The 24,818-nt window shown below is 38.8% G+C and overlaps 1 protein-coding gene across 1 annotated transcript in view; it reads left to right on the top strand.

The window, feature by feature from the left end:
• The window catches only part of ITGA4 (integrin subunit alpha 4), a 108,666-nt gene that overhangs the window by 30,554 nt on the left and 53,294 nt on the right, over nucleotides 1-24,818 (top strand). Inside the window, exons 10-14 of the mRNA XM_062188675.1 lie at nucleotides 1,971-2,082; nucleotides 10,537-10,631; nucleotides 11,808-11,898; nucleotides 20,288-20,333; nucleotides 20,714-20,868. Coding sequence (XP_062044659.1) covers nucleotides 1,971-2,082; nucleotides 10,537-10,631; nucleotides 11,808-11,898; nucleotides 20,288-20,333; nucleotides 20,714-20,868 — 499 coding nt within the window. The remainder of the gene's footprint in view (nucleotides 1-1,970; nucleotides 2,083-10,536; nucleotides 10,632-11,807; nucleotides 11,899-20,287; nucleotides 20,334-20,713; nucleotides 20,869-24,818) is intronic.

Here is a 24,818-nt window from a genome sequence, read left to right on the forward strand (position 1 = left end):
AAATTTTCACAGAGGAAATGATATTTGAACAACAAAAGAATAGGAGTTTTCAGTTGGATCATACAAGATTATGGGGAAGAACATATGCTAGATCTTCTGAGGAAAAGAAAGCAACTATAGTGAGTAGTACATAGATTTTTTGTTTCAAAGAGACTGACATGATTAGTGTGTGGAGAGGACTGGTAACAACAGCTCAGTATTGGGGGCTGGAGCCATGGCTCATTTGGCTAATCCTCCGCCTGCAGTGCTGGCATCCCATATGGGCACCGGGTTCTAGTCCCAGTTGCTCCTCTTCCAGTCCAGCTCTCTGCTATGGCCCTGGAGGGCAGTGGAGGATGGCCCAAGTGTTTGGGCCCTGCACCCGCATGGGAGACCAGGAAGAAGCACCTGGCTCCTGGCTTCGGATTGGCGCAGCACAGGCCATAGTGGCCATTTGGGGAGTGAACCAACGGAAGGAAGACCTTTCTCTCTCTCTGTCTCTCTCACAGTCTATAATTCTATCTTTCAAATAAATAAAGTATTAAAAAAAATCTCGGTATTGCACCATCATTGAGTGTTTTATTATGATCACTCTTCTCCCAAATTTCAAAGTATCAGGTAACCAATCCCTGCCCCACTGCTATTGGAGTTTCCAAAGGTCAGCCTCAGTCACGCCACTCAGCTCAGACACCTTCAGTGGCTGTCTGCTGTTCACTAGATCAAGAGAAAATTGCTATTAGAAACCAAAACAGTACATCTGAAGATGGCAATTGAAGTTTTTGGCTCATTTATTACATACTGCATTTACTATAGCCAGATTCTCTGAAATTTGCATTTTGCTAATAGTTTTCTGTGTATGTCAAACTATACCCATCCTTCAATAGCTACTTTGTCTGCCAACTACTTTATGAAATTTGTCTCAGTCACAGATGTTCTTTCATTGTTTCTTGAGATTGCAGTGTTTATATAAGGGCATTTCAAAAAGCTGTTGGACATATAGCACAGTGAGTTAAGCCACCCCTTGAAATGCCCACATACCAAATCAGAGTAATTGGTTTGAGTCCTAGCTCCTAATCCAGCTTCCTGTAATGCACCTGGGAAAGCAACAGATAATGGTTCAAGTACTTGAGTTCCTGCCACCCATGTGGGAGACTTGGATGAGATTCCAGGCTTCTGTCATTGGCCTCATCCAGGACAGGCTGTTGCAGGAATTTGGGAGAGTGAGCCCGTGGATGGAAGATGTTTTTCTCTCTCTCCCTTCTCCTCTTCTCCCCTGTCCCCCTCATTCCCTCCCACCTCCCCTCTCTCCCTCCTTTCCTCCCTTTCTCAGTCACTCTGCGTTTCAAATTTTCTTTTTTATGTTCATGGAAAATGAAACTAAAGTATAAGTTTACTTTGGTGCAAAAAAATCTTAAATCCATGCATAGATTTCTCAAAATACACATTTTCCATGAACTTTGGAAGATTCTTTGTATGCATGCATTTTGTAATTTTTTGTAAAAAAACAAATTTATCTTTTAACCTCATTGCCACAAACAATTTGAAGTAGCCCATCCTTTTAAGTCATAGCTTGCCTCCACTAAGCCTCGCCCTATAACTGTGGGATCCTTAAGGAAAGGGAATGTGTTTATAAACACTACCTTGTCCCCTTTTGCCTGTTTACTCTGCACAGTGCATTGTCTTTATTAAGAGCTGGATAAATATTTGCTAAATTGAATTATCAAAATGATTTATTGGATTTTCAAAGCTAGGGTTCATAAGTTTGTCCATTTTTTATGTCCTCTGAGCTCTAATCATGCTATTACATGTGTTGACATGCTCAATAAATATTTATTGAATTGAACTGAGATATGTGTGCTGAAGCTCAGTCTGTAGTTTGTCCAACTTGTTTGACTCAATAGAAAAAATCCATATCCAATTACAGCAGTAAATCATGTGTAAAGTTGTCTGGGAGTGTTATAATGACACCTTTTCTCTCCCTTTCTATTTAGGGAGCAGTAATGAATGAAATGGAGACAGAGCTCATTGGAAGTGACAAATATGCTGCAAGATTTGGGGAATCTATAGTTAATCTTGGTGACATTGACAATGATGGCTTTGAAGGTAATTAAAAGGATCAAATGTGGTACTTTATTTATGCCTTAAAAGTGGTTCATGAAAGAGAATATGATTGGAGTTTTGTGTTGTCTGTATCTAGAAAATAGAGCCAAAATGGTAATAAGGTTTTTTTTTTATAGTGTTCTGACTTTAGTTATTGATCTTTTGTTTTCTTTTTAAATATTCTGCCTCCGATAACAATGACTAGAAGTTTAAACCCATTTTACTCTTAGTAAAAGAGCAGAATTCTTTTTTTAAAATATTGTATTTACTTGAGAGGAAGAGTTACAGACAGAGAGGAAGAGACAGAAAGGTTTTCCATCCGCTGGTTTATTCCCTAAACGGTTGCAACAGCCAGAGCTGGCCTGATCCAAAGCCAGGAGCCAAGAGCTTCTTCTGGGTCACCTACATGGTTACAGGGACCCAAGCACTTGGGCCATCTTTTACTGCTTTCCCAGGCCATAACAGAGAGCTGGAGTGGAAGTGGAACAGCTGGTACTCGAGCTGGTGCCCATATGAGATGCTGGCGCCACAGTTGGAGGCTTAGCTCAGCACAGCACAGGCTCCCACCTCTTGATCTTTACTCTTATTCATAAAGGATGATTTTCAAAATACCTTATTTCATTGATTCTAAGTCATCATTCATTATACATTATATTATTATTTTATGTGCTCCTAGAAAAAAACACTGTTGTGGCACCCACTATTGTTATATTCTAAGAAGGATGCTGATTTCAGAAATGAGAAAATGTTGGGGGTGCATGGGGGATGATGTGTGTTTAGAGACTTTCGACTACAGTATTTAACTATCAGTGTAGACACTGACCACACCCCACAGAGGGCTGGCTGCAGAGTTGTAAGGGAGTTTACTCAAGTCCCCAGTTAGACTGGAAATTCCCTGTTCAGCTGTTGCACTGTGGGAGAACTTCAGGGATTTCAGAGAGAATCCTAGGCAGTTATGATGAGCAGCTAGGAGTACTGGGACACTAGTTATTCACCAACTGAAAGGAAGTAATTCAATAATGAAATGCATGAGATTGTCATAATGGAATATATTGCCCTGGACTGTCAGTCCTGATGTTGGAATACTTGTCTCTGCCAGTAGTCCCTCAACATATGCCAGTACTTAACATTTCTCAGTACTAAGTGGTAACAGAGTCTGTTAAGATGGCATATGCAAGGGTGATTGAATTTGAGAGGAGAGCGTAACTCCTCTTACTAGAGTGATACCAATTAGTACTTGATACTTGCTGTCAGGGTTCAGAATTGTGTCTTCTTCATGTGGTCATTGACAATCAGTGCACACTAATGTTGGCTAAAGTTTACTTGGATGCTAAAACTAAATGATGGATGGGAGTGGGTGTTCTGGCCACCACTTGGGACACCTGCATCCATCTGAGTGCCTGGGATAGCGTCCCACCTCTGCTTCTGAGCCAGCTTTCTGATAATACATACCCTGGGAGGCAGCAGATGATAGCCCAGGTACTTGGGGTCCTGCCACCCATGTGGGGAACCCAGATTAAGTTTCTGGCTCCTGGGTTCAGCCTGGCACAGCCCTGGCTGTTGTGGGCATTTGGGGACTGAGCTGTAGATAAAAGAGCTCTGTCTCTCCCCCTTTATCTTTCTTACTTTGTTCATTCGCCTTTCAAATAAATATAAATAAACAAACTCAAAGTGAAGGAGTGCTTTAAATTCTTACCTCTTTAATTTTTTATACCTAAATGTTCCAAACTACTTTAAATGTATTAAGTTGTTGTTCAAAAATAAGTTATTGAGGGGCCAGTGTTGGACACTGGTTCAAATCCTGGCTGTCCGACTTCTGATCCAGCTCCCTCTGATGCTTCTGGGAAAGCAGTGAGAATGGCCCAAGTCCTTGAACCCCTGTACCTGCATGGGAGACTGGGAAGAAGCTCCTGGCTCCTCAGTTAAGCTTGGTCCAGCCCTGGCCACTGTGGCCATTTGGGGATGGTGGCAGATGGAAGACTTCTCTGTCTGTAACTCTGTCTTTCAAATAAATAAATCATAAAGTAAGTTATTGAATACATCTGCCCATGAGTCTCCTTAAATGTATAACAATGGAGGGTAAGGGTGGTGATGACAGCCAGTTAACCTGATGTTCTGACATCAGCATCCCATATTAGAGTGGTAGTTTGACTCCTGTTTGCTCTGCCTCTGATCTGGCTTCCTGCTGATGCACTTTTAAGTACTTGGGGCTCTGCCACTCATGTGTGAGACCAAAATGAAATTGCTTGCTCCTGGCTTTGGCCTGACCCAGTCCTAGCTGTTGCAGCCATTTGGAGGATAAACTAGCAGATGGAAGATTCTCATTCTCTTTCTCTTACTCTCTCTAGCTCTTTCTCTCTGGCACTCTGCCATTCAAATAAATATTTTTTAAGAAATATAAAATAGTGTAATTTATAAATTTTAACATGAAAGAAGGCTAGAGTTGTGGTGCAGTGGGTTGAGTCACTGCCTGCAGTGCTGGCATCTTGTATGAGAGCCAGCTTGAGTCCTGGCTGCTTCACTTGTGAGCCAGCTGCCTGCTAGTGCTCCTGGGAAAGCAGCACAGGATGACTCAAATGCTTGGACCCTAGCCACCAACGTGGGAGACTCCGATGGATTTCTGACTTCCTGACTTTGGTCTCTCCCAGCCCTGGTTGTTGTAGCTGTTTTGGTGAGTGAGCCAGGAGGTGGAAGATCTTGCTGTCTCTGTGACTTTCAAATAAAATAAAATGGGAAAAAATACAGAATTCTTTTCTTGTGATTATGTTTAGCAATTACAGTAAGACGTATAAAATTTTACCAATTGGTGTTACATTTTAGAAGTAGTGAGCAATTCTGTGATATTTCCTTTTGTGTTATATGTACCATACCAACTATAGAGTATGTGCCATAATAAATAAAAATGAAGGAAACAGCGGAATATATTTGGGAGGCCTACGATCAAATGGAAAATACTATTTAAACATAACAGTTTTTGTCTTCTTGTTAATAACCATTCTAGCTGGGATGAGATAATACCTCATTGTGGTTTCAGTTTGCATTTCCCTGATGCCTTATGATGTTGAACATTTTTCCAAAAATTTGTTGGTCATTTGAATTTTCTTAAGAAATATCTCTTCTTGTAATTTGCTCACTTGAAAATTGGACATTTTGTTGAGTTCCTTTGATTTCCATTTCTATTCTGAGTATTAAACCTTTGTCTGATGCGTAGTTTGTAAATATATTCTCCCATCCTGTCCATTGTCTTCTCACTCTGTCAGTTTTGTTTGCTGTGCAGAACTCTTAGTTTGATATAATCCCATTTGTTTTTGCTTTGTTGCCTGTGTTTTGTGGGCTGTCCTCAAAATGATTACCTATATTTATATCTTGAACTTTTTCACTATTTTTTCTGGTAGTTTCAACAGTTTGGAGTCTGTCTTATGTTTATGTCTCTGATCCATTTTGCATTGCCTTTTGTCTAGATTGAGAGGTAGAGGAAAAGTTTAATTCTTCTGCATGTGAACATCCAGTTTCTCCAATTTATTACAGAGGCTTCTTCAGGGTTTTTTTTTTAATGTCTTTATTGAGAATTAGTTTGCTGTGACTGTGTGGATTCATTTTTGCAGCATCTCTTCTGTTCCATTAGTGTATATGTTTTTTTTACTAGTATCATATGTTTTGGTTGCAGTAGTTCTGTAGTGAGTCTTTAAAACAAACAAGGATGTTCTTTTTATTATTTGATAGGCGGAGGGAGGGAGGGAGGAAGAGAGAGAGAGAGACAGAGAACATATGAGCTTTCATCTGCTTGGTCATGTCTCAAACGGCCATTGTAGCAGAGCTGGGGACAGGCTGAAGCCAGGCGCCAGGGACTGCACTTGGGTTTCCCATATTGGTGACAGAAACTGTATTTGAGCCATTGTCCACTGCTTCCCAAATACATTAGCAGGGAGCTGAATTGGAAGCTGAGTGGCTGGGACTTGAAGGGCACGCTGCTATGGAATGCAGGTGACACAAGCAACAGCTTAACTCACTGTGTCAACTTCCCTACCCCTGTAGCATTCTTAAAACCAGGTATTGTGATACCTCCAGATTTGTTCTTCTGTACAGTTTCTTGGGATATTTGCTGACTTTTGTGCTTCCATATAAATTTGAAGATTATTTTCCTAATTCTGAGAGGAATGTCAATGGTATTTTCATGGGTATTGCATTGAATCTGTAAGTGGATAGTACATATATATTTTGATAATATTAATTCTTCTGAACCATGAATATGAGAGGTCTTTTTATCTCTTTGTGTTTCTTCTCTAGTTTCTTTTATCAGTGTTTTCTAATTTTTTAGAAGTCTTTCACATATTGGTTAAATTCATATATAGGTGGGTTTTTTTTGGTAGCTATTGTAAAGGAGATTTCTTTTATGCTTACATGCCCAGCAAGTTTGTTATTATATAAAATTCTATTTTATATGTTGATTTTGTATTTTGCAACTTTACTAACTTCACCTATCTGTTCTAATAGTCTTTGGGGGAATATTTGGTTTTTCTATATCTAAAATCATATCATCTGGTAATAGAATCCGTTATTCTGGCCTTGTAAAATGCATTTGGAAGGGTTCCCTTCCTTTCAACTTTTTGGCATAATTCGAGAAAATTTGGTCATCTTTCAAAGTTTGGTAGAACTCAGCAGTGAGGCCATCTGGTCCTGGGCTTCTCTTTGTTGTGAGACTTTTGTTATTGATTCAATCTCAATACTTATTATTGGTCTGTTTGGATTTTCTGTCTTCAGGATTCAATTTTGGTAACTTGTATCTGTCTGTAAATTTATCCATTTTTGCCTGTTTTTGTACTTGTTGGCATATATTTGCTCATAGGAGTTCCTAACGATCATTTATATTCCTATGAAATCAGTTCTAATATCTCCTTTTTCAACCCTTATTTTGTGTTTTTTTAATTAATACAGCTAAAAAGATTTATCTTTCTGAAAAAGAAGCTCTTTATTTCATTAACCTTTTGTATTTTCTTTATGTCCATTTCATTTATTTCTACTCTGGTCTTTGCTGTTTCTTTCCTTCTACCAATTTTGAATCTGTTTTGTTTGTTCTTCCTCTTCTAGGTCTTTGAGATATATCTTTAACTCATGGATTTTAAATCTTTCTATAATTTTATGATATGTGCTTATTTCTCTAAACTTTCCTGTTAGTACTAATTACTGTATTTCATAAGTCTTGGTATGTTGTTTTATTTTTTCAAGAAATGTTTGTTTCCCCTTTGATTTCTTCAAAACAATTGAGTCACAAGCACGTTACTCGGACTCCATATAGTTTTATAATTCCTAAGGTTTTTTTTGCTGGTGGTGGTTTCTAGTTTTATTGCATTACGATCAGAAAAGTTAAGTGATGTGATTTATATTGTTTTTGAATTTATTGAGACTTGTTTTATGGACTCAGACATGGTCTGTTCTAGAGAATGCTCCATGGATTGATGAAAATATTGTGTGTTCTGCAACTGCTGGATGAAATGTTCTTTCTTTATTTTTTATTAAATACTTTTGTCTTTGAGAAGTAGAGTTACAGACAGTGAGAGAGGGAGCAAGAGAGAGAGAGAGTGTCTTCCATCTGCTGGTTCACTCCCCAAATGGCCACAATGGCCAGAGCTGAGCCAATCCAAAGGCAGGAGCCAGGAGGTTCTTCCAGGTCTCCCTTGCAGGTGCAGGGGCCCAAGTGCTTGGGTCATCTTCTACTGCCCTTCTAGATCATAGCAGAGAGCTTGATGGTAAGAAGAGCAGCCAGGACTAGAACCAGTGCCCATAGGGGATGCCAGTACCTCAGGCTGAGGATTAACCTGCGCCACAGCACTGGCCCTGAAATGTTCTTTAAGCATCTTTCAGATCCATTGTAGTGCAGTTTGTCCATTATATAGTTTCATTCTGATGCTTTGTTGATTCTTTTTGTCTGAATAATCTGTCTACTGAAGGGAGGGGGGTATTGAAATCACTCATTATTACTGTATTGGAGCATATCACTTTGTTTAGATGTAATAATGTTTGTTTTTAAAAATCGGTGTTTGGCATTAGGTGCAAATGCATTTAAAATGGTTATATCTTCCTGTTGATGTCTTGATCATACATAGTGATCATCTTTATTTTTTCCCTTAATATCAGCTCAAAGTTTGCTTTGTCTGGTATAACTATTCCTGCTTTGTTTTGCATGGTATATCTTTTTTCATTCTTTTAGTTTCAATCTATGTGAATCTTGACTGGTGGAGTAAGTTTTCGTTAGGTAGCATATGGTTGGTCACGTTTTGTAGATATACTCAGTCAATCTGTATCTTTTAATTGGGGAATTAAGTCCATTTACATTCAAGGTTTTTAATTTCTTTTATGCTTCAGTATCTTTTATTCTACCTCTCTTTTCATCTTTTTTAGTTTGGCATAATTACAGAACCATTTTATTTTAAGATTTACCTATTTATTTGAAAGGAAGAGTTACATAAAAGGAGAGACAGAGAGGTCTTCCATCCATTGGTTCACTTCCCAAATGGCCTTAATGGCTGGGATTGGGCCAGGCCAAGGCCAGGAGCCAGGAGCTTCTTCCGAGTCTTCCACATGGATACAGGGGCCCAAACACTTGAGCCATCCTCCACTGCTTTCCCAGGCACATGAACAGGGAGCTGGATAGGAAGTGGAGCAGCTAGGACTCAAACCAGCACCCATATGAGATGCTGGTGCTGCAGACCATAGCTTAACCATCTACACTACCTCAGCCCCTAAAGAGAAGGTTTGGATCTCTGTTATTTATGTACTATCTGTTCTTCTAGTGGACTTAGAGTTTCACGTATTTTCATGATTGCAATTGTCTTTTTGCTTTGCTTCCTGATGTTTAGGACTCCCTTCAACAGACTGTTAAGCCAGTCTGGTGGTAATGAATTCCTTTAGTCTTCACTTGTGTTTATTTCTCTTTCATTTATGAAGAACAACTTTGCTAGGTACAGTATTCTTAGTTGGCAGCTTTTCTCTTTCAGGAAATACCATCATTCTGTTTCTCCCTCCCTTGTGAGGTTTCTGTTGAGAAATATGTTAGTCTAATGGGGATTCCTTCAGTGTGACCTGGCACATTTCTCTTGGAATTTTTTGAGATCTTTGGATTGGGCTTCTGAAAATTTTGGCTACAATATGATGTGGTGAGGAGGTCTTGTCCAAATAGGGGCCAATAGTCTTCTGTACCTAGAAGTCCACCAGAAGTCTGTATCTTTGTCAGGATTGAGGAAGCTTTCAACTGTTTATTCCATTGACTAGATGTTGCCATAGGTTTTTCCTTTTCTTCCTCATTGGAGATTTCCAGAATTTGAATACTTGTTCATGTCTTATTGTCCCTAAGGTCTTGAATAAATAATAATTTATTACATGCCAGGTAGTCCTCTAAGCACTTTCCATAAAGTTACACCCTTTCATGTGAGGGTAGGTTCTGTCATGATCCTTTACTGTAGGTGAGGGGAAGAGACACAGGTTATTAAATGGGCACATAGCTGGTGTCAGATATTTGGGTGTGAATCCAGTGGCCTTAACTTATTCTCATAGGATGCCCCTCAAGCTCAATCACTTTACTTTCTTCCATGCTCAAACTATTCCGTGTAATCCTATATATCATGTTGTTAGTATTTTTTTAATCTAAGAGTATTTTTAAAGAGATTTATTTATTTATTTGAAAGGCAGAGTTACAGAGAGGTAGAGAGAGAAGGAGAGTGAGAGGGAGGGAGGGACGGAGGTATCTTCCATCTGCTGATTCACTCCCTAGATGGCCGCAATGGCCAGAGCTGCATCTATCCAAAGCCAGGAACCAGGAGCTTCTTCTGGGTCTCCTATGCAGGTGAAGGGGCCTAAAGACTTGGGCCATCTTCTACTGCTTACCCAGGCCATAGCAGAGAGCTGGATTGGAAGTGGGGTAGCTGGGACTTGAACCGGCACCCATATGGGATGCTGGTACTGAAGGCTTTACCTGCTATACCACAGCGCTGGGCACTAAGAGTATTATTATTTTTTTTTAATAAAAGGGAATTTGGGGGCCGGTGCCATGGCTCACTTGGTTAATCCTCCACCTACGGTGCCGGCATCCCATATGGGTGCTGGTTCTAGTCCTGGTTGCTCCTCTTCCAGTCCAGCTCTCTGCTGTGGCCCGGGAGGGCAATGGAGGATGGCCCAAGTGCTTGGGCCCCTCCACCCGCATGGGAGACCAGGAAGAAGCTCCTGGCTCCTGGCTTCAGATCGTCACAGTGCTGGACTTAGTGGCCATTTGAGGAGTGAACCAATGGAAGGAAGACCTTTCTCGCTGTCTCTTTCTCTCACTGTCTATAACTCTACCTGTCAAATTTTTAAAAAATGGAATTTTATATGATGTGAATTCAGGATCATGAATGTTAATTTTTAAGGCTGGGTTTATTTGTATCCAAAATTTATTACTTTTAAACCATTTAATTCTTGGAATAGATGTTGCTATTGGAGCTCCACAGGAAGATGACTTGAGAGGTGCTATCTACATTTACAATGGCAGAGTAGATGGAATCTCGCCAACCTTCTCACAGGTAAGATGCTAACTGAGTTCCAGAACAAGCACTGGTAATAATTATAAATAATCCTTAAAACTCAAACTGTTTGTGCAGACTTATTTTTCTTAAGTTTTTTTTAAACATTTTAATATTATGGTGAAGTAAGTGTTCAGTGTTCTATTTTAAGTGATTAATAACTCTCTAAATCATTTTTTGCTAAATGAATTGGAGTTCACTTCTCCTGTAGCTTGCCTCTATCGTCTGTAAGATTTCCTCTTGTATTTCATCACATTTGTGTTCTGAGATAATATTCAATACTATTCCAAACAAATCCATTTGGATTTGATTAACTGTGGCTTGCCTATGGCCGAAGCCCCATATTTCATGAAGGTTGCAAACAGATCAAATACATGGAATATTCTGTTTTACTTTCAGTGGAAAGTAGCAAGATGATAGCAGGTCAGTAGAGTTCCATGAACTAACTCTGACTTCACTTTATATTTTGAAAAAACCAGGACACTTAAGTGTTTAGGAAAAAACTACATGCAGAAAGGAAAGATTTTTCAAATACATCTTTATGGAAACATTATTACTGTTATTTTTGGCCAGGAAAAAATGTGCAACTAATTCTCTATATTTAACATGAAAGATATGTACTTATCTACTAAAAAATACTGATTATTTTTAGCATGGATAGATGCCTGATATTAATAAATCATTTTCTGGACATGAAATTAGAAACATGGAGTAGGATGCTTTTATCTGACTTCGGTTGTTCTTGTTAAAAGGCAGGAAGCAATCTGCCTAAATAAGTTTGCTTTCATCAGAAGCCCAGGTAGTAGTCTTCACTGAGTGAATATAGACATGTTATTTTCTCAGTTATTTGTTGTTCATGTTGGTTGAACAGGTAAGTACAGAGCCTGAAAAAATACTTAGAGAAGGAGCGAGGATGGTTAAAAAAATCTGTGCTACATGATTTTCCCTTTGCATGCAAAGTGAAATATGTTTTTTAGTCACAAGATGGATATCAATTTTCCATTGAAAGCTAGAAAATGTTGTCTCTCTTAGAAGTATTTGACTTAAATGAAATGCATACTGTTGGTAAATGAGCCAGGAAATTCATGGGAAGGTGTATTATTTAGCTAAATCATTGGTTCTCTGGGCTATTAGGTGTTCAGAAACCTTTTTCCATTCAACTTACCTGTTTTTCAGAGAATTGAAGGGCTTCAAGTCAGCAAATCATTAAGTATGTTTGGACAGTCTATATCAGGACAAATTGATGCAGATAACAATGGATATGTAGGTGAGTGTAAAGTTTACCATGTTTTATAAATTGAAATAAACTCTACTTTGGATACTTCTTTATTGTGAAGCACAGTATGAAAGACTTCAAAATTAGTAAAAAGGCTTCAATTTACTGATGATTTTTTGATTTAATTTTTAAAGATTTACTTATTTGAAAGGAAGAATGATGGGGAAAGACAGAGTGAATGAGAGAGATTCTCTATCTGCAAGTTCACTCTCCTAATGGTCACAATGACCAGGGCTGGGCCATACTGAAGCCAGGAACCAGGTTTCCAATATGGTTAGTAGGGGCCCACGCATTTTGGCCATCTTGTGCTGCTTCCCCAGGACATTAGCAGGGAACTGGATGGGAAGCAGAATAGTGGGGACTCAAACTGGCACTCAGACATGGGATGCTGGTGTTGCAAGTGATGACTTAGTCCACTGCCATGCTGGTTCTCCTTTCCTTCATTTTAAAAATTGTTTTCATTTCAAAGATAGGACAGGAATAATCTAGTAATTCCTTATCTGTACACCTCACTTATTTAATGTTATATTCCTTGTTCTTGAAACCAATGAAAATCTGTCAAATATACAAATAAAGAAGAAACTTTTTTACAACATGAAATTTCTTGATGAATGTTTCTAGTCCCAAAAATTGGGTTTTGGTTTAGTAATATAATCTTCATAGCATATTTTTTATCGTAAAGTTTCTTTAGGTTATATTAGAAAGAAATGAGTTACTATAAAAGCATTCATGGAAATATAGAATGATTCTTAATGTGCTAGTCTGTTTTCATTTTTTTTACCTAGAAACCTTTTATGTAAGGTACACAAACTTCATGCATTTCATATATACAAATTTGAGACTCCAGTGATTCCTCCAACCATACACTCCCTCCCACCATCACTCACACTCTTCTTCCTCCTAGTTCTATTCTCATTCTTGCTCTTTACAATGATCTATTTTTGGTTAAATTTATACTCATACGATTAACCCTACACTAAGATTCAAAAAATAGTATGAAGAAAAAAAACCTGTTCCTCAACAGTCGAGACATGGGCTGTTCAAAATCACATCTAAAAGTGTCAATTTCACTCCTATAGATTACCTGTTAGGTACTCTTATTAGTTACCACAGATCAGAGGGGATATATGGTATTTGTTTTTTGGGGACTTGTTTATTTTACTAAGTATAATGGTTTCCAGTTGTATCCATTTTGTTGCAAAGACAAGACTTCATTTTTTTGGTACTGCTATGTAGTATTCCATGGTGCACATATACCATAATTTCCTTATCCAGTCTTCTGTTGACAGACATCTGGGTTGATTGCACATCTTAGCTATTGTGAATTCAGCTGCAATAAACATGGGGTACAAATAACTCTTGCATTTGCTGATTTAACTTCCTTTGGGTAAATTGCCAGGGGTGGAATGATCGGGTCATATGGTAGGTCTATTTTCAGATTTCTGAGGTATCTCAATACTCTTCCACAGTGACTGTACCAGTTTACATTCCCACCAACCATGGAGTAGGGTACCTTTTTTTTCCACATCCTCAACATCATTTGTTTGTTGATTTCTGTATGAAAGCCATTCTTCCTGGGGTGAGGTGAAACTTCATTGTGACTTTGATTTGTATTTCTCTGATGGTTAGTGATCGTGAGCATTTTTTCATGTGTCTTTTGGCTATTTGAATTTCTTCTCTTGAAAATGCCTGTTCAAGTCTTTTGCCCATTCCTTAATTGGATTATTTTATTGTTGAGTTTCTTTTTTAAACAATTTATTTATTTGAAACCAATAATTAGAGGCAGACAGAGAGAGAATATGAATCTTCCATCTGATGGTTCAATCCCCAAACAGCCACAAGGGCTGGAGCTGAGCAGATCCGAAGCCAGGAGCTGCTTCTGGGTCTCTCACACAGGTGCAGGGGATCAAGAACTTGGGCCATATTCAGCTGCTTTCCCAGACCGTAGCAGAAAGCTGGATCAGAAGTGGAGCAGCTGGGACTCGAACTGGTGCACATATGGCATGCCAACACTGCAGGCAGCATGCGACTTTACCCTCTATATCATAGCACTGGCCCCATGTTGTTGATTTTCTTGAGCTCTTTATAGATTCTGGATATTAAACCTTTATTAATTGCTTAGTTTGCAAATGTTTTCTTCCATTCTGTCGGTTGAACCTTCACCTTGCTGAGTGTCTTTTGCAGTGCAGAAGCTTCTCAGCATGATGTAATCCCATTTGTCAGTTTTGGCCTTGAGTGCCTGTGCTTCTGGGGTCTTCTCTAGAGGTATTTGCTTTTGCCAAAGTCTTGCAGGGTTTCCCTAGTGTTCTCTAATTTGATGGTATTGGGTATAGATGTAGGTCTGTGATCCATTTTGAGTAGATTTTCATGTAAGGTGTAAAGTAGTCTTGCTTAATACTTCTGCCTACAGAGATCCAGTTTTATCAGCACCATTTGTTGAGGAGACTACCCTTGCTCCAGGGATTGATGTTAGCTCCTTTGTCAAAGATAAATTGGTTGTAGATTCGTGGATTTCTGGAGTTTCTATTCTATTCCATTGGTCTACAAGTCTGTATTTGTGCCAATACCGGGCTCTTTTGATTATAAATGTGTTGTAGTATGTCTTGAAATCTGGTATTATGAACTCTCCTGCTTTGTTTTTGTTGTGTAAGATTGCTTAGGTATTCGGGGTCTCCTGTGTTTCCATATGAACTTCAGCATCATATTTTCTATCTGAAAAGAATGTCCTTGGTATTTTGATTGGAATTGCATTGAGTCTGTGTATTGCTTTCAGCAGCATGGACATTTTGTTGATATTGATTCTTCCAGTCCATAAACACGGAAGAGTTTTTCCACTTTTTAATGTTTCCTTCCATTTCTTTCTTTAATATTTTACAGTTTCCATCATAGAGATCTTTTAAATCCTTGGTTAAATTTATTCCAAGATATTTAATTTTTTGTAGCTGTTGTGAATGAGATTGTTCTTACAAGTTCTTTCTCAGCTTCTTTCCACAAAGGCTGTTAATTTCTCTGTGTTGATTTTATATCCTGTCGCTTTACCAAAGTCTTTTACAGGTTCCAATAGTCTCTTATATAGAAGCATGTCACCTGCTAATAGGCATAGTTTGACTTCCTTTTTCCAGAATTTATCTATTTGATTTCTTTTTCTTGCCTAAAGGCTCTAGAACTTCTAAGACTATATTGAATAGCAGTGGTGAGAGTTTGGATCTTTGTCTGGTTCTGGATCATAGTGGGAATGCTTCCAATGTTTCTCCATTCAGTAAGATGCTGGCCGTGGGTTTGTCATAAGTTGCCTTGATTTTTCTTGGGTAATGTTCCTTCTATACACAATTTTCTTAAGGTTTACATCATGAAAGGATGTTGTATTTTACAAATGCTCTCTACATTTAATGAGATAATTATATGGCTCCTATTCTTCAGTTTGTTAACGTAATGTACATCATTAATTGATTTGTTGAATGTTGAAGCTCCCTGGAGATAAGTCCCACTTGGTCTGGGTGGATGATCTTTCTGATGTTATTGGAAGAATTGTCTAGAATTTTGTTGAGGATTTTTGCATCTATTTTCATCAAGGAAACTGGTCTAAAGTTCTCTTTTTCTGCTGTATCTTTTTCTGGCTTAGGAATTAAGGAGATGCAGGCTTCGTAGAAGGAGTTTGGGAGGATTCCCTCCCTTTCAGTTGTTTTGAATAAATTGAAATTTTTTTTTAGAAAAAGATTTTATTTATTTGAGAGGTAGAGTTTACACAGAGGGAGAGACAGAGAGAGAGAGAGAGAGAGAGAGAGAGAGAGGTCTTCCATCTGCTGGTCACTCTCCAATTGGCCACAATGGCTGGAGCTGCACTAATCCAAATCCAGGAGCCAAGAGCTTCTTCCAGGTCTCCCACATGGGTACAGGGGCCCAAGTGCTTGAGCCATCTTCCACAGCTTTCCCAGGCCATAGCAGAGAGCTGGATTGGAAGAGGAGCAGCCAGGACTAGAACTGGTACCCATTTGAAGTGCTGGTGCCACAGGAAGAGTATTAACTTGCTGCACCACAGTGCTGGCCCCAGAATTAGTTCTTTTTAAATGTCTGGTAGAATTCAGCAGTGAAGCTGTCTGATCCTGCGCTTTCCTTTGTTGGGAGGGTCTTTATTATTGATTCAGTCTCTTTTTTTTTCTGACAGGCAGAGTGGACAGTGAGAGAGAAAGGTCTTCCTTTGCCGTTGGTTCACCCTCTAATGGCCACCGCAGCTGTCGCGCTGCAGCCAGTGCACCGCGCTGATCCCAAGGCAGGAGCCAGGTGCTTCTCCTGGTCTCCCATGGGGTGCAGGGCCCAAGCACTTGGGCCATCCTCCACTGCACTCCCGGGCCATAGCAGAGAGCTGGCCTGGAAGAGGGGCAACTGAGACAGAATCCGGTGCCCCGACCGGGACTAGAAACCGGTGTGCCGGCATTGCAAGGCGGAGGATTAGTCTAGTGAGCCACGGCACTGGCCTCAGTCTCTGTCTTGGTTTAGGTTTTCTGTATCTTCATGGCTCCATTTTGGTAGATTGTTTGTGTCTAGGAGTCTGTCCATTTCCTCCAGGTTTCCTGCTTTGTTGGCACATGGCTCTTTTTAATAAAGAATCATCAGTGGTATCTGTTATATTTCCTTTTTCATCTCTGATGTTATTTGGGTCTTCTCCCTCTCTTTTTTTGGTTAGTTGGGTAATTGATGTATCAATTTCACTTATTTTTTCAAAAAACCAGCTCAATTTTACTGATCTTTTGGTCTTTTTTTGTTTGTTTGTTTCCATTTTATTTATGTTTTCTCTAATTTTAATTCCTTTTTCCTACTAATTTTGGGTTTGGTTTGTTGTTTTTCTAGGTCCTTGAGATGCATTGATAGCTCATTTGATGCCTTTCCTATTTCTTGATGTAGGCACCAATTGCTATAAACTTCCCTCTGAATACTGCTTTTGCTGTCTCTCATAAGTTTTGATATGTCGTATTGTCACCTCCATTCATTTCCAATATTTTTTTTATTTCTCTTTTGATATCTTCAGTGACCCATAGTTTATTCAGGAGCATGTTGTTCAGTCTGCATGTGTTTGCATATGTTCTAGAGATTCAGCTTCATTCCATTGTGGTCAGAGAAGATGCATGTATGATTTCAAATTTTTTGAATTTGCTGAGACTTGCTTTATGGCCTAGCAAGTGGCCTATCCTAGAGAAAGTTCCACACACTGGTGATAAGTGTGTGAATCCTGCAAGCGTGGGGTGAAAAGTTCTCTAGATATCAGGTCCATTTGGTCTATAGTGTTTAACTCTGCTGATTTTCTGTCTGATTGACCTGTTCATTGCTTAAACTGGGGGTATCGAAGTCCCCCATTACTATTGTATTAGAGTGTGTGTCTCCCTTTAGATCCATTAGAATTTCTTTTAAATAGCTAGGCATCCTGTAATTGGGTATGTATAAATTTATTATAATCACATCTTCCTGTTGAATTGACCCCCTAATCATTACATAGTGCCCTTCTTTGTTTCTTTTAACAGTCTTTGTGTCAAAGTCTATTTTTTCTGATATTAAGATGCTTACACTGGCTCTTTTTTCCTTTCTGTTAGCATGGAATATCTTTTTCCATCCTTTCACTTTTAGCCTGCATGCATCTTTGTGGGTGAGATGTTTCTTGTAGGCAGCAAATAGATGGGTCTTATTTTTTAATCCATTGATCCAATCTGTATCTTTTACCTGGAAAGTTGAGGTCATTGCATTCAGGGTGACTATTGATAAGTAATGAGTTAGCCTTGAAATTTTTCCATGAATACTCCTATTGTTTATTTTGGATTTCCTTTGTACTTTTACTGGGAGATTTTCTGCCTTAACTTTCCTTCATAATGATGGCTATCTCTCTATGTTTCTGTATGTAGCACATCCTTAAGCATCTTTTGTAAGGCAGGATGAGTTCTGACAAATTCTTTCAATTTCCTTTTGTTATAGAAGGTCTTTGTTTCACTTTCATTCATAAATGAGAGCTTTGCAGAGTACAGCATTCTGGGTTGACAGTGTTTTTCTCGTAAGACTGTATATCTCACTATTCTCTCCTAGCTTATAGGGTTTCTGATAAGAAGTCAGCTGTGAGTCTAATTGGGGATCCTCTGAAAGTAATCTAGCATTTCTCTTTTTCACATTTTAGAATAATTTCCTTATATTTTACTGTGGAAATTTTAACTACAATGTGTCATGGTGAAAATCTTTTCTGATTATGTCTACTAGGAGTTCTATGTGTTTCCTGTACTTGGGCATCATTTTATCCAGATTAGGGAAACTTTCTGTAATTATTTCATTAAAAAGGCCTTCTAATCCATTTTTTCTTTCTATACCTTCAGAAATTCCTAAGACCCATATGTTTTTAATTTTTCTAATTTCTGCTTTTTTTTTTTTTTGGTCTGACTCCAAAATTTCTAATTCAGATATTCTTTATTCTACCTCACTGAATCTGTTGTTAAGGCTTTCCACCACATATCATGTATTGAATTCTTTAATTTATGGATTTGCTTCTGATTGCTCATGAGTAATCCTATTATTAATCTTTTGAAGTCCATTTCAGGCATTATATCTATCTCTCCGTCTTCACATTCTAGTATTAAATTTATATTATGTAGGATCTCTGTCTTTAATGTGCTGTACACTCTTATTTAATGCTATAATTAGTACTCCAACAGTATTTTTTTCACTTTGTGTTGCTATATGGGGGCAAACTGTTGAAATCTTTACCTAATATATACTAAACTGATCTTCTGTATATAAAGAGAATTGAAAATGAATCTTGATGTGAATGGAAGGCGAGAGGGAGTGGGAAAGGGGAGGGTTGCGGGTGGGAGGGAAGTTACGGGGGGGGGAGCATTGTAACCCATAAGCTGTACTTTGGAAATTTATATTCATTAAATGAAAGTTTAATAAATGAAAAAAAAAATTCAAACAAAAAAATAATCCAAACAATGAAAAAAAAAAGTATTGTTGTCTTCCTTATTCTCATTTCTTGAATTTCTGTATTTATTTTTAGTCTGTGTGGAAATAATTGTTTTTTTCCCACTCTAATGGCTTTTATCTTCAGACTAATCCCATGTGGCTTAGTGGAGTGTCTGCTCTTTGAGTGAATACCAAGATGCTTGTGCAATGTGTGGCCAGGGAGCTCTGGTCAGTGCTCCAGGGTGAGGGGAGTGTCCAAGGTAACACTGATGTTGGGCTTGATAGATCTCTTTAGTTTATCAGAGAGGAAGATTTAATCAGCTCAACTGGCATAGTCTCACCCTCACCTCCCCCTCCTCCAAGGTTACCAATGTCCAGGTGCTAGCCTCAGTGTGTGAAATATTCATCAACAGTGCCACAATAACCACACAAAGGATCCGTGCAGTCCTCAGTGTGAGCATGTATCCTGTTGCAATAACCCACCCTAGGCAGTCAGGGAGCCTGGAGTATATGGAGCCATCACAGTGACTGCCCAGTGACACACACACACCCTGTACCCTCCCAGGCAGTCAAAGTGTTTCCACAGTCCCAACACACAAGGCTCCCACAGTCATGAGGCTCCAAGGATCACTTTGACCCTGCCAGTCTGTGCTGTCCATAGAGGCAGACACTCCCAGAGCCAGCTGCTTCTCGGTACTCTGCCCAAGCAACATGAGCACCACAGAGCCTGTGACATGCTGGGAGGCAGGGGACACCTGACATTCCTATGTAGGAGCCCATCCGCCTGTCAACCCTCCCAGCCAGAGTCAGGCATCTGCTCTCGGCTGGTTGCTGGGCATGTGGACACAGGCTGGTGCAGCTTTTACAGATGTCCAAAATGGTGCCCACCCTCTCTCATCCAGTTGCAGGGCACAGTTGTCAGGGGGATGGGGAGAGAAAAGCATGCCCCTTTTCTTCCTCTGGGTTGGTAGGTACGCTGTTCCTCACCAGGCTTCAGGCAGAGCTCATGCCAGGCTCTCCCTTCAGCTCTGTTGCCAGTGGCTAAGGCTGCTGCAGTCTGGCCTCACCTCATTCTCCAATGCTGATGCTGAGGCTCTCGGCTTCTGGAGTCCTTTGTTGTGTCAGTGCTCATGCTGCACGTCCACACCCTCCAGCTAGAGTCACAGTGTCCCTCTTCCTTCTGTGGCATTTCCAGTACAGTTTTCTCCCTAACTCTTCCCTGAGATTCCATTCTCTCCACTTTTTTAAACTATATTCCCCTGGCTTGGAGCAGTAGCTGTTTCCCTATTCCAACATCTTGGAGTCTTCTCTGTTTTCTAATTAATTTTCTGTAAATATTTTTTGATACAGTCAGAAGGTGACATGTAGTCAAGTATTTATGGCTGAAAAGTAATTCTCTTTGACTAATGATGATCATTAATCAGTGTTGTGGTCTCTTATCTTCCAGATGTAGCAGTTGGTGCTTTTCGCTCTAATTCTGCTGTGTTGCTAAGGTAGGGTTTATCAGTTTCACTGCTTAATGACAATTGGGCTTAATTGTAAATGATGGGAGGCAGGTTTTAAAATCAGCAATGGTGGTGGCCTCATAATGCTGTTTTGGTATTCTGATGCTTAATTATTGAACTTCAGGATTTTTTCCCCATATTACACAGATATAATTAAACAAATCATCAAAGAATGTCAATATTTTAGACATTTAAATGAAATTTTCTTTTGATCCATGCACAGAAATGTAATTGAGTATGAATGCATATTATCATACTATTAATAAAGCAGATTCATCAAATTACTTTGCTAATGAGAACTGACAAATACAGCTGTCTTCTTAAAGAAAAATAATATTACAATTAATATTACTAATTTTCTTTCTTAGGACCAGACCCGTAGTGATTGTTGATGCTTCTTTAAGCCACCCAGAGGCAGTAAATAGAACAAAATTTGATTGCATTGAAAATGGACTGCCTTCTGTGTGCATTGATCTAAAACTTTGCTTCTCATATAAAGGCAAAGAGGTTCCAGGCTATATTGGTAAGTTGCCACGTGAAATGAATGTCTGAAAGAGCATGCATTTCATTCACTGTCTTTTTTTTTCCCCCCCATGGAAGTTTTTGGGGCAGGAGAAAGCAGCCACTTGATAAGCACCTTTCCAGATCCTTCTTGTTGTTTTAGCCAATGATTGAGGCACATCAGAAGGCTGCAATTGTCTAAAGATTATGACAGGAAGCAAAACTAGAGTATCACTTGCTTTGTTAGTTTAAGAAAAACCAACTTGAACTTTATCTGTGTATTCTTTTCAAAGTATAAAGTACATTTACACACCTCAGTTTCACTGACGTCTTGAAAATCTGGAGCTAATTTAAACTTAGAGGAAGACCTAAGAGGAAGAAAATTCTTTTCTTCAAGTTCTCTTATGTTTGAATAATAGAAGAAGCTTATCTGAAGTCTAGTCTCTGATTCTAATTTATACAAATAATATACACATCTTAATTTACTGCAAATTGCTCCTCCTGAGGACTGTACCCATTTCCCAAGTAATGAAAATACAACCTCAATTACACAACACATTAAAAGCATTATTCACCATGATCAATTTGGATTCATCCCATGATGCAAAGATGGTTTGACACATGCTGATTTTATTTGTAAGTGTGATACACCACATTAAATGTATGTTTAATGAAAACATAAAGTAATGTGATCATTTCAATAGTGCAGAAAATTGTAAGTTCTGAACATTAGGATTGAATGTATATACCTCAGCTTAATAAGAGCCATATGTATAAAACCAACAACTAACATCATAATAAAATGGGAAAAGATCAAGATTTCTCAGAACAAAACAAGATGTCCACTCTCACCACTTTTATTCAGTATAGTAGTGAAAATCCTTCCCAGTACAATTATGCACGACAAAATAAAGAGCATCCAAACAGGAAAGAGGAAAATCAAATTCTAAGTGTTTGCAAACATCTTCCCACATGTAGGAAACCCAAAGACTCCACCAAATCTATGTGAATTAACAAATGAATTCAGCAAAGTTGTGGAATACAAAGTCAACATACAAAAATCAGTAGCAATAGCGTGTATCATCTAAAATTGTGGTTAATTCAAATCACATATGTGATTTCTGTAAGCATTATGTGTTTGGAAACAGTAGATTACTGTTTCTAATTATGTTACAGTTCAGCTAATAATATGGGCTAATAATAGAGCTAGAGGAATTAGGTCGTGGTAGGAGAGAAGGAAACCTGAAATTATCTTTTGGACATTAGGTAGTCATGAAATGAACATCCCTAAAAGACCTATCAAGTTGATTATACCAATTACCCTTGAGGCTGCTCACAAAGGGCAGTAAGTACTTCCTGAATTAAACTATAGATATGTCAAAGAGGTCTCAATTTGAATTAACTGTTAATAAAACATACAGAATTGAGCCTAGTATCTCCATTTTAGATCTGACTCAATTTTAGTAGTTATATGGAGATTTTCTGGCCAGAGCTGCAAGATAAAAGGGTATAAGCAAACCCTTCATTGACTTTTGATTTGAGAAGCAACAAATTACAAGCATGACCCCTGAGTGAATTACACTTTTTTTTTTTGACAGGCAGAGTGGGCAGAGAGAGAGAGAGAGAGAGAGAGAGAAAGGTCTTCCTTTTGCCATTGGTTCACCCTCCAATGGCTGCCGCGGCCGGCGCACTGTGCTGATCCGAAGGCAGGAGCCAGGTGCTTCTCCTGGTCTCCCGTGGGGTGCAAGGCCCAAGCACTTGGGCCATCCTCCACTGCCTTCCCGGGCCATAGCAGAGAGCTGGCCTGGAAGAGGGGCAACCGGGACAGAATCTGGCGCCCTGTCCAGGACTAGAACCCGGTGTGCTGGCACCACTAGGCGGAGGATTAGCCTATTGAGCCGCGGCACCAGCCAGGTGAATTACACTTTAACATAGATGTGCTGATTGAGGGGTTATCTGAAGATCATGTTGAATAGATAGGGCTTGTTTCCCCTTATGTAAAACCAGTATTTACTATCAAATCCATTGTGATCAGATAAGTTTTTTTTTATTTTAACTTTTATTTAATAAATATAAATTTCCAAAGTACAGCTTTTGGATTACAGTGGTTTCCCTCCCCTCCATAACTTCCCTCCCACCCACAGCCCTCCCATCTCTCGCTCCCTCTCCAATTCCATTCACATCAAGATTCATTTTCAATTATCTTTATATACAGAAGATCAATTTAGTATATATAAGTAAAGATTTCAACAGTTTGCACCCACACAGAAACACAAAGTGTAAAGTACTATTTGAGTATTAGTTATACCATTAATTCAATCCTGCTTCCCATGTTGGATCGTTCTCTACTTTTTAACTCTATCAGTTACTATTAGCAGACACTAGTCTTGTTTATGTGATCCCTTTGACTCTTAATCCTATCATTATGATCAGTTGTGAACTGAAACTGATCACTTGGACTAGTGAGATGGCATTGGCCCTACCACCTTGATGGGATTGAATTGGAATCCCTTGGCATGGTTCTAACTCTACTCTTTGGGGCAAGTCCAATTGAGCACGCCCCAAACTGTACATCTCCTCCCTCTCTTATTCCCACTCTTATATTTAACAGATCAATTTTCAGTTAAATTTAAAAACCTAAGAATAATTGTATGTTAATTAAAGAGTTCAACCAATAGTATTAAGTAGAACAAAAAAAATACTAAAAGGGATAAAGTATTACATTGTATATCAACAGTCAGGACAAGGGCTGATCAAGTCACTGTTTCTCATAGTGTCCATTTCACTTCAACAGGTTTCCCCTTTGGTGCTCAGTTAGTTGTCACCGACCAGGGAGAACATATGATATTTGTCCCTTTGGGACTGGCTTATTTCACTCAGCATGATGTGTTCCAGATTCCTCCATTTTGTTGCAAATGACCGGATTTCATTGTTTTTGACCACTGTATAGTATTCTATAGAGTACATGTCCCATAACTGCTTTATCCAGTCTACTGTTGATGGGCATTTGGGTTGGTTCCAGGTCTTAGCTATTGTGAATTGAGCTGCAATAAACATTAAGATGCAGGCAGCTTTTTTTGTTTGCCAATTTAATTTCCTTTGGGTAAATTCCAAGGAGTGGGATGGCTGGGTTGTATGGTAGTGTTATATTCAGGTTTCTGAGGAATCTCCAGACTGACTTCCATAGTGGCTTTACCAGTTTGCATTCCCACCAACAGTGGGTTAGTGTCCCTTTTTCCCCACATCCTCTCCAGCATCTGTTGTTGGTAGATTTCTGAATGTGAGCCATTCTCACCGGGGTGAGGTGAAACCTCATTTTGGTTTTGATTTGCATTTCCCTGATGGCTAGTGATCCTGAACATTTTTTCATGTGTCTGTTGGCTATTTGGATTTCCTCTTTTGAAAAATGTCTATTGAGGTCCTTGGCCCATCTCTTAAGTGAGTGTGTTGTTTTGTTGTTGTGGAGTTTCTTGATCTCATTGTAGATTCTAGTTATTAATCCTTTATCTGTTGCATAGTTTGCAAGTATTTTTCCCATTCTGTCAGTTGCCTTTTCACTTTCCTGACAAATGGCTGAATTCCTCGCAGAGGCATAAGCTATTTCTTTTTTTTTCTTTTATTTAATGAATATAAATTTCCAAAGTACAGCTTATGGATTACACATCTCAGAAACTATATATGTTATTTTTAAGGAACTATATAAATTCTTAAAATATCACTTATTAATGCTATGTAAAATGAGTGATACCTCAATAGACTACTGAATTCAGCTTGCTTTGCAAATAATTTGTTTAGATTCAGGAAATGGTTTTCATTTTCTTGGCAAGTTCTGGCTGGAAATTTTGTGGTTGCTTTAAACATTTTACTTTTTGCTTATTTGAAGATTTTCCTTAGCAGATGAATTTTACTATGTCATATTTGAAATAAACCCTATCACACTTCTTGAGAGAATGTCTGTATTTAAAATTTTTT

Source organism: Lepus europaeus, chromosome 1, assembly GCF_033115175.1.
Source record: "Lepus europaeus isolate LE1 chromosome 1, mLepTim1.pri, whole genome shotgun sequence".
NCBI classification, from domain to species: Eukaryota; Metazoa; Chordata; class Mammalia; order Lagomorpha; family Leporidae; genus Lepus; species Lepus europaeus.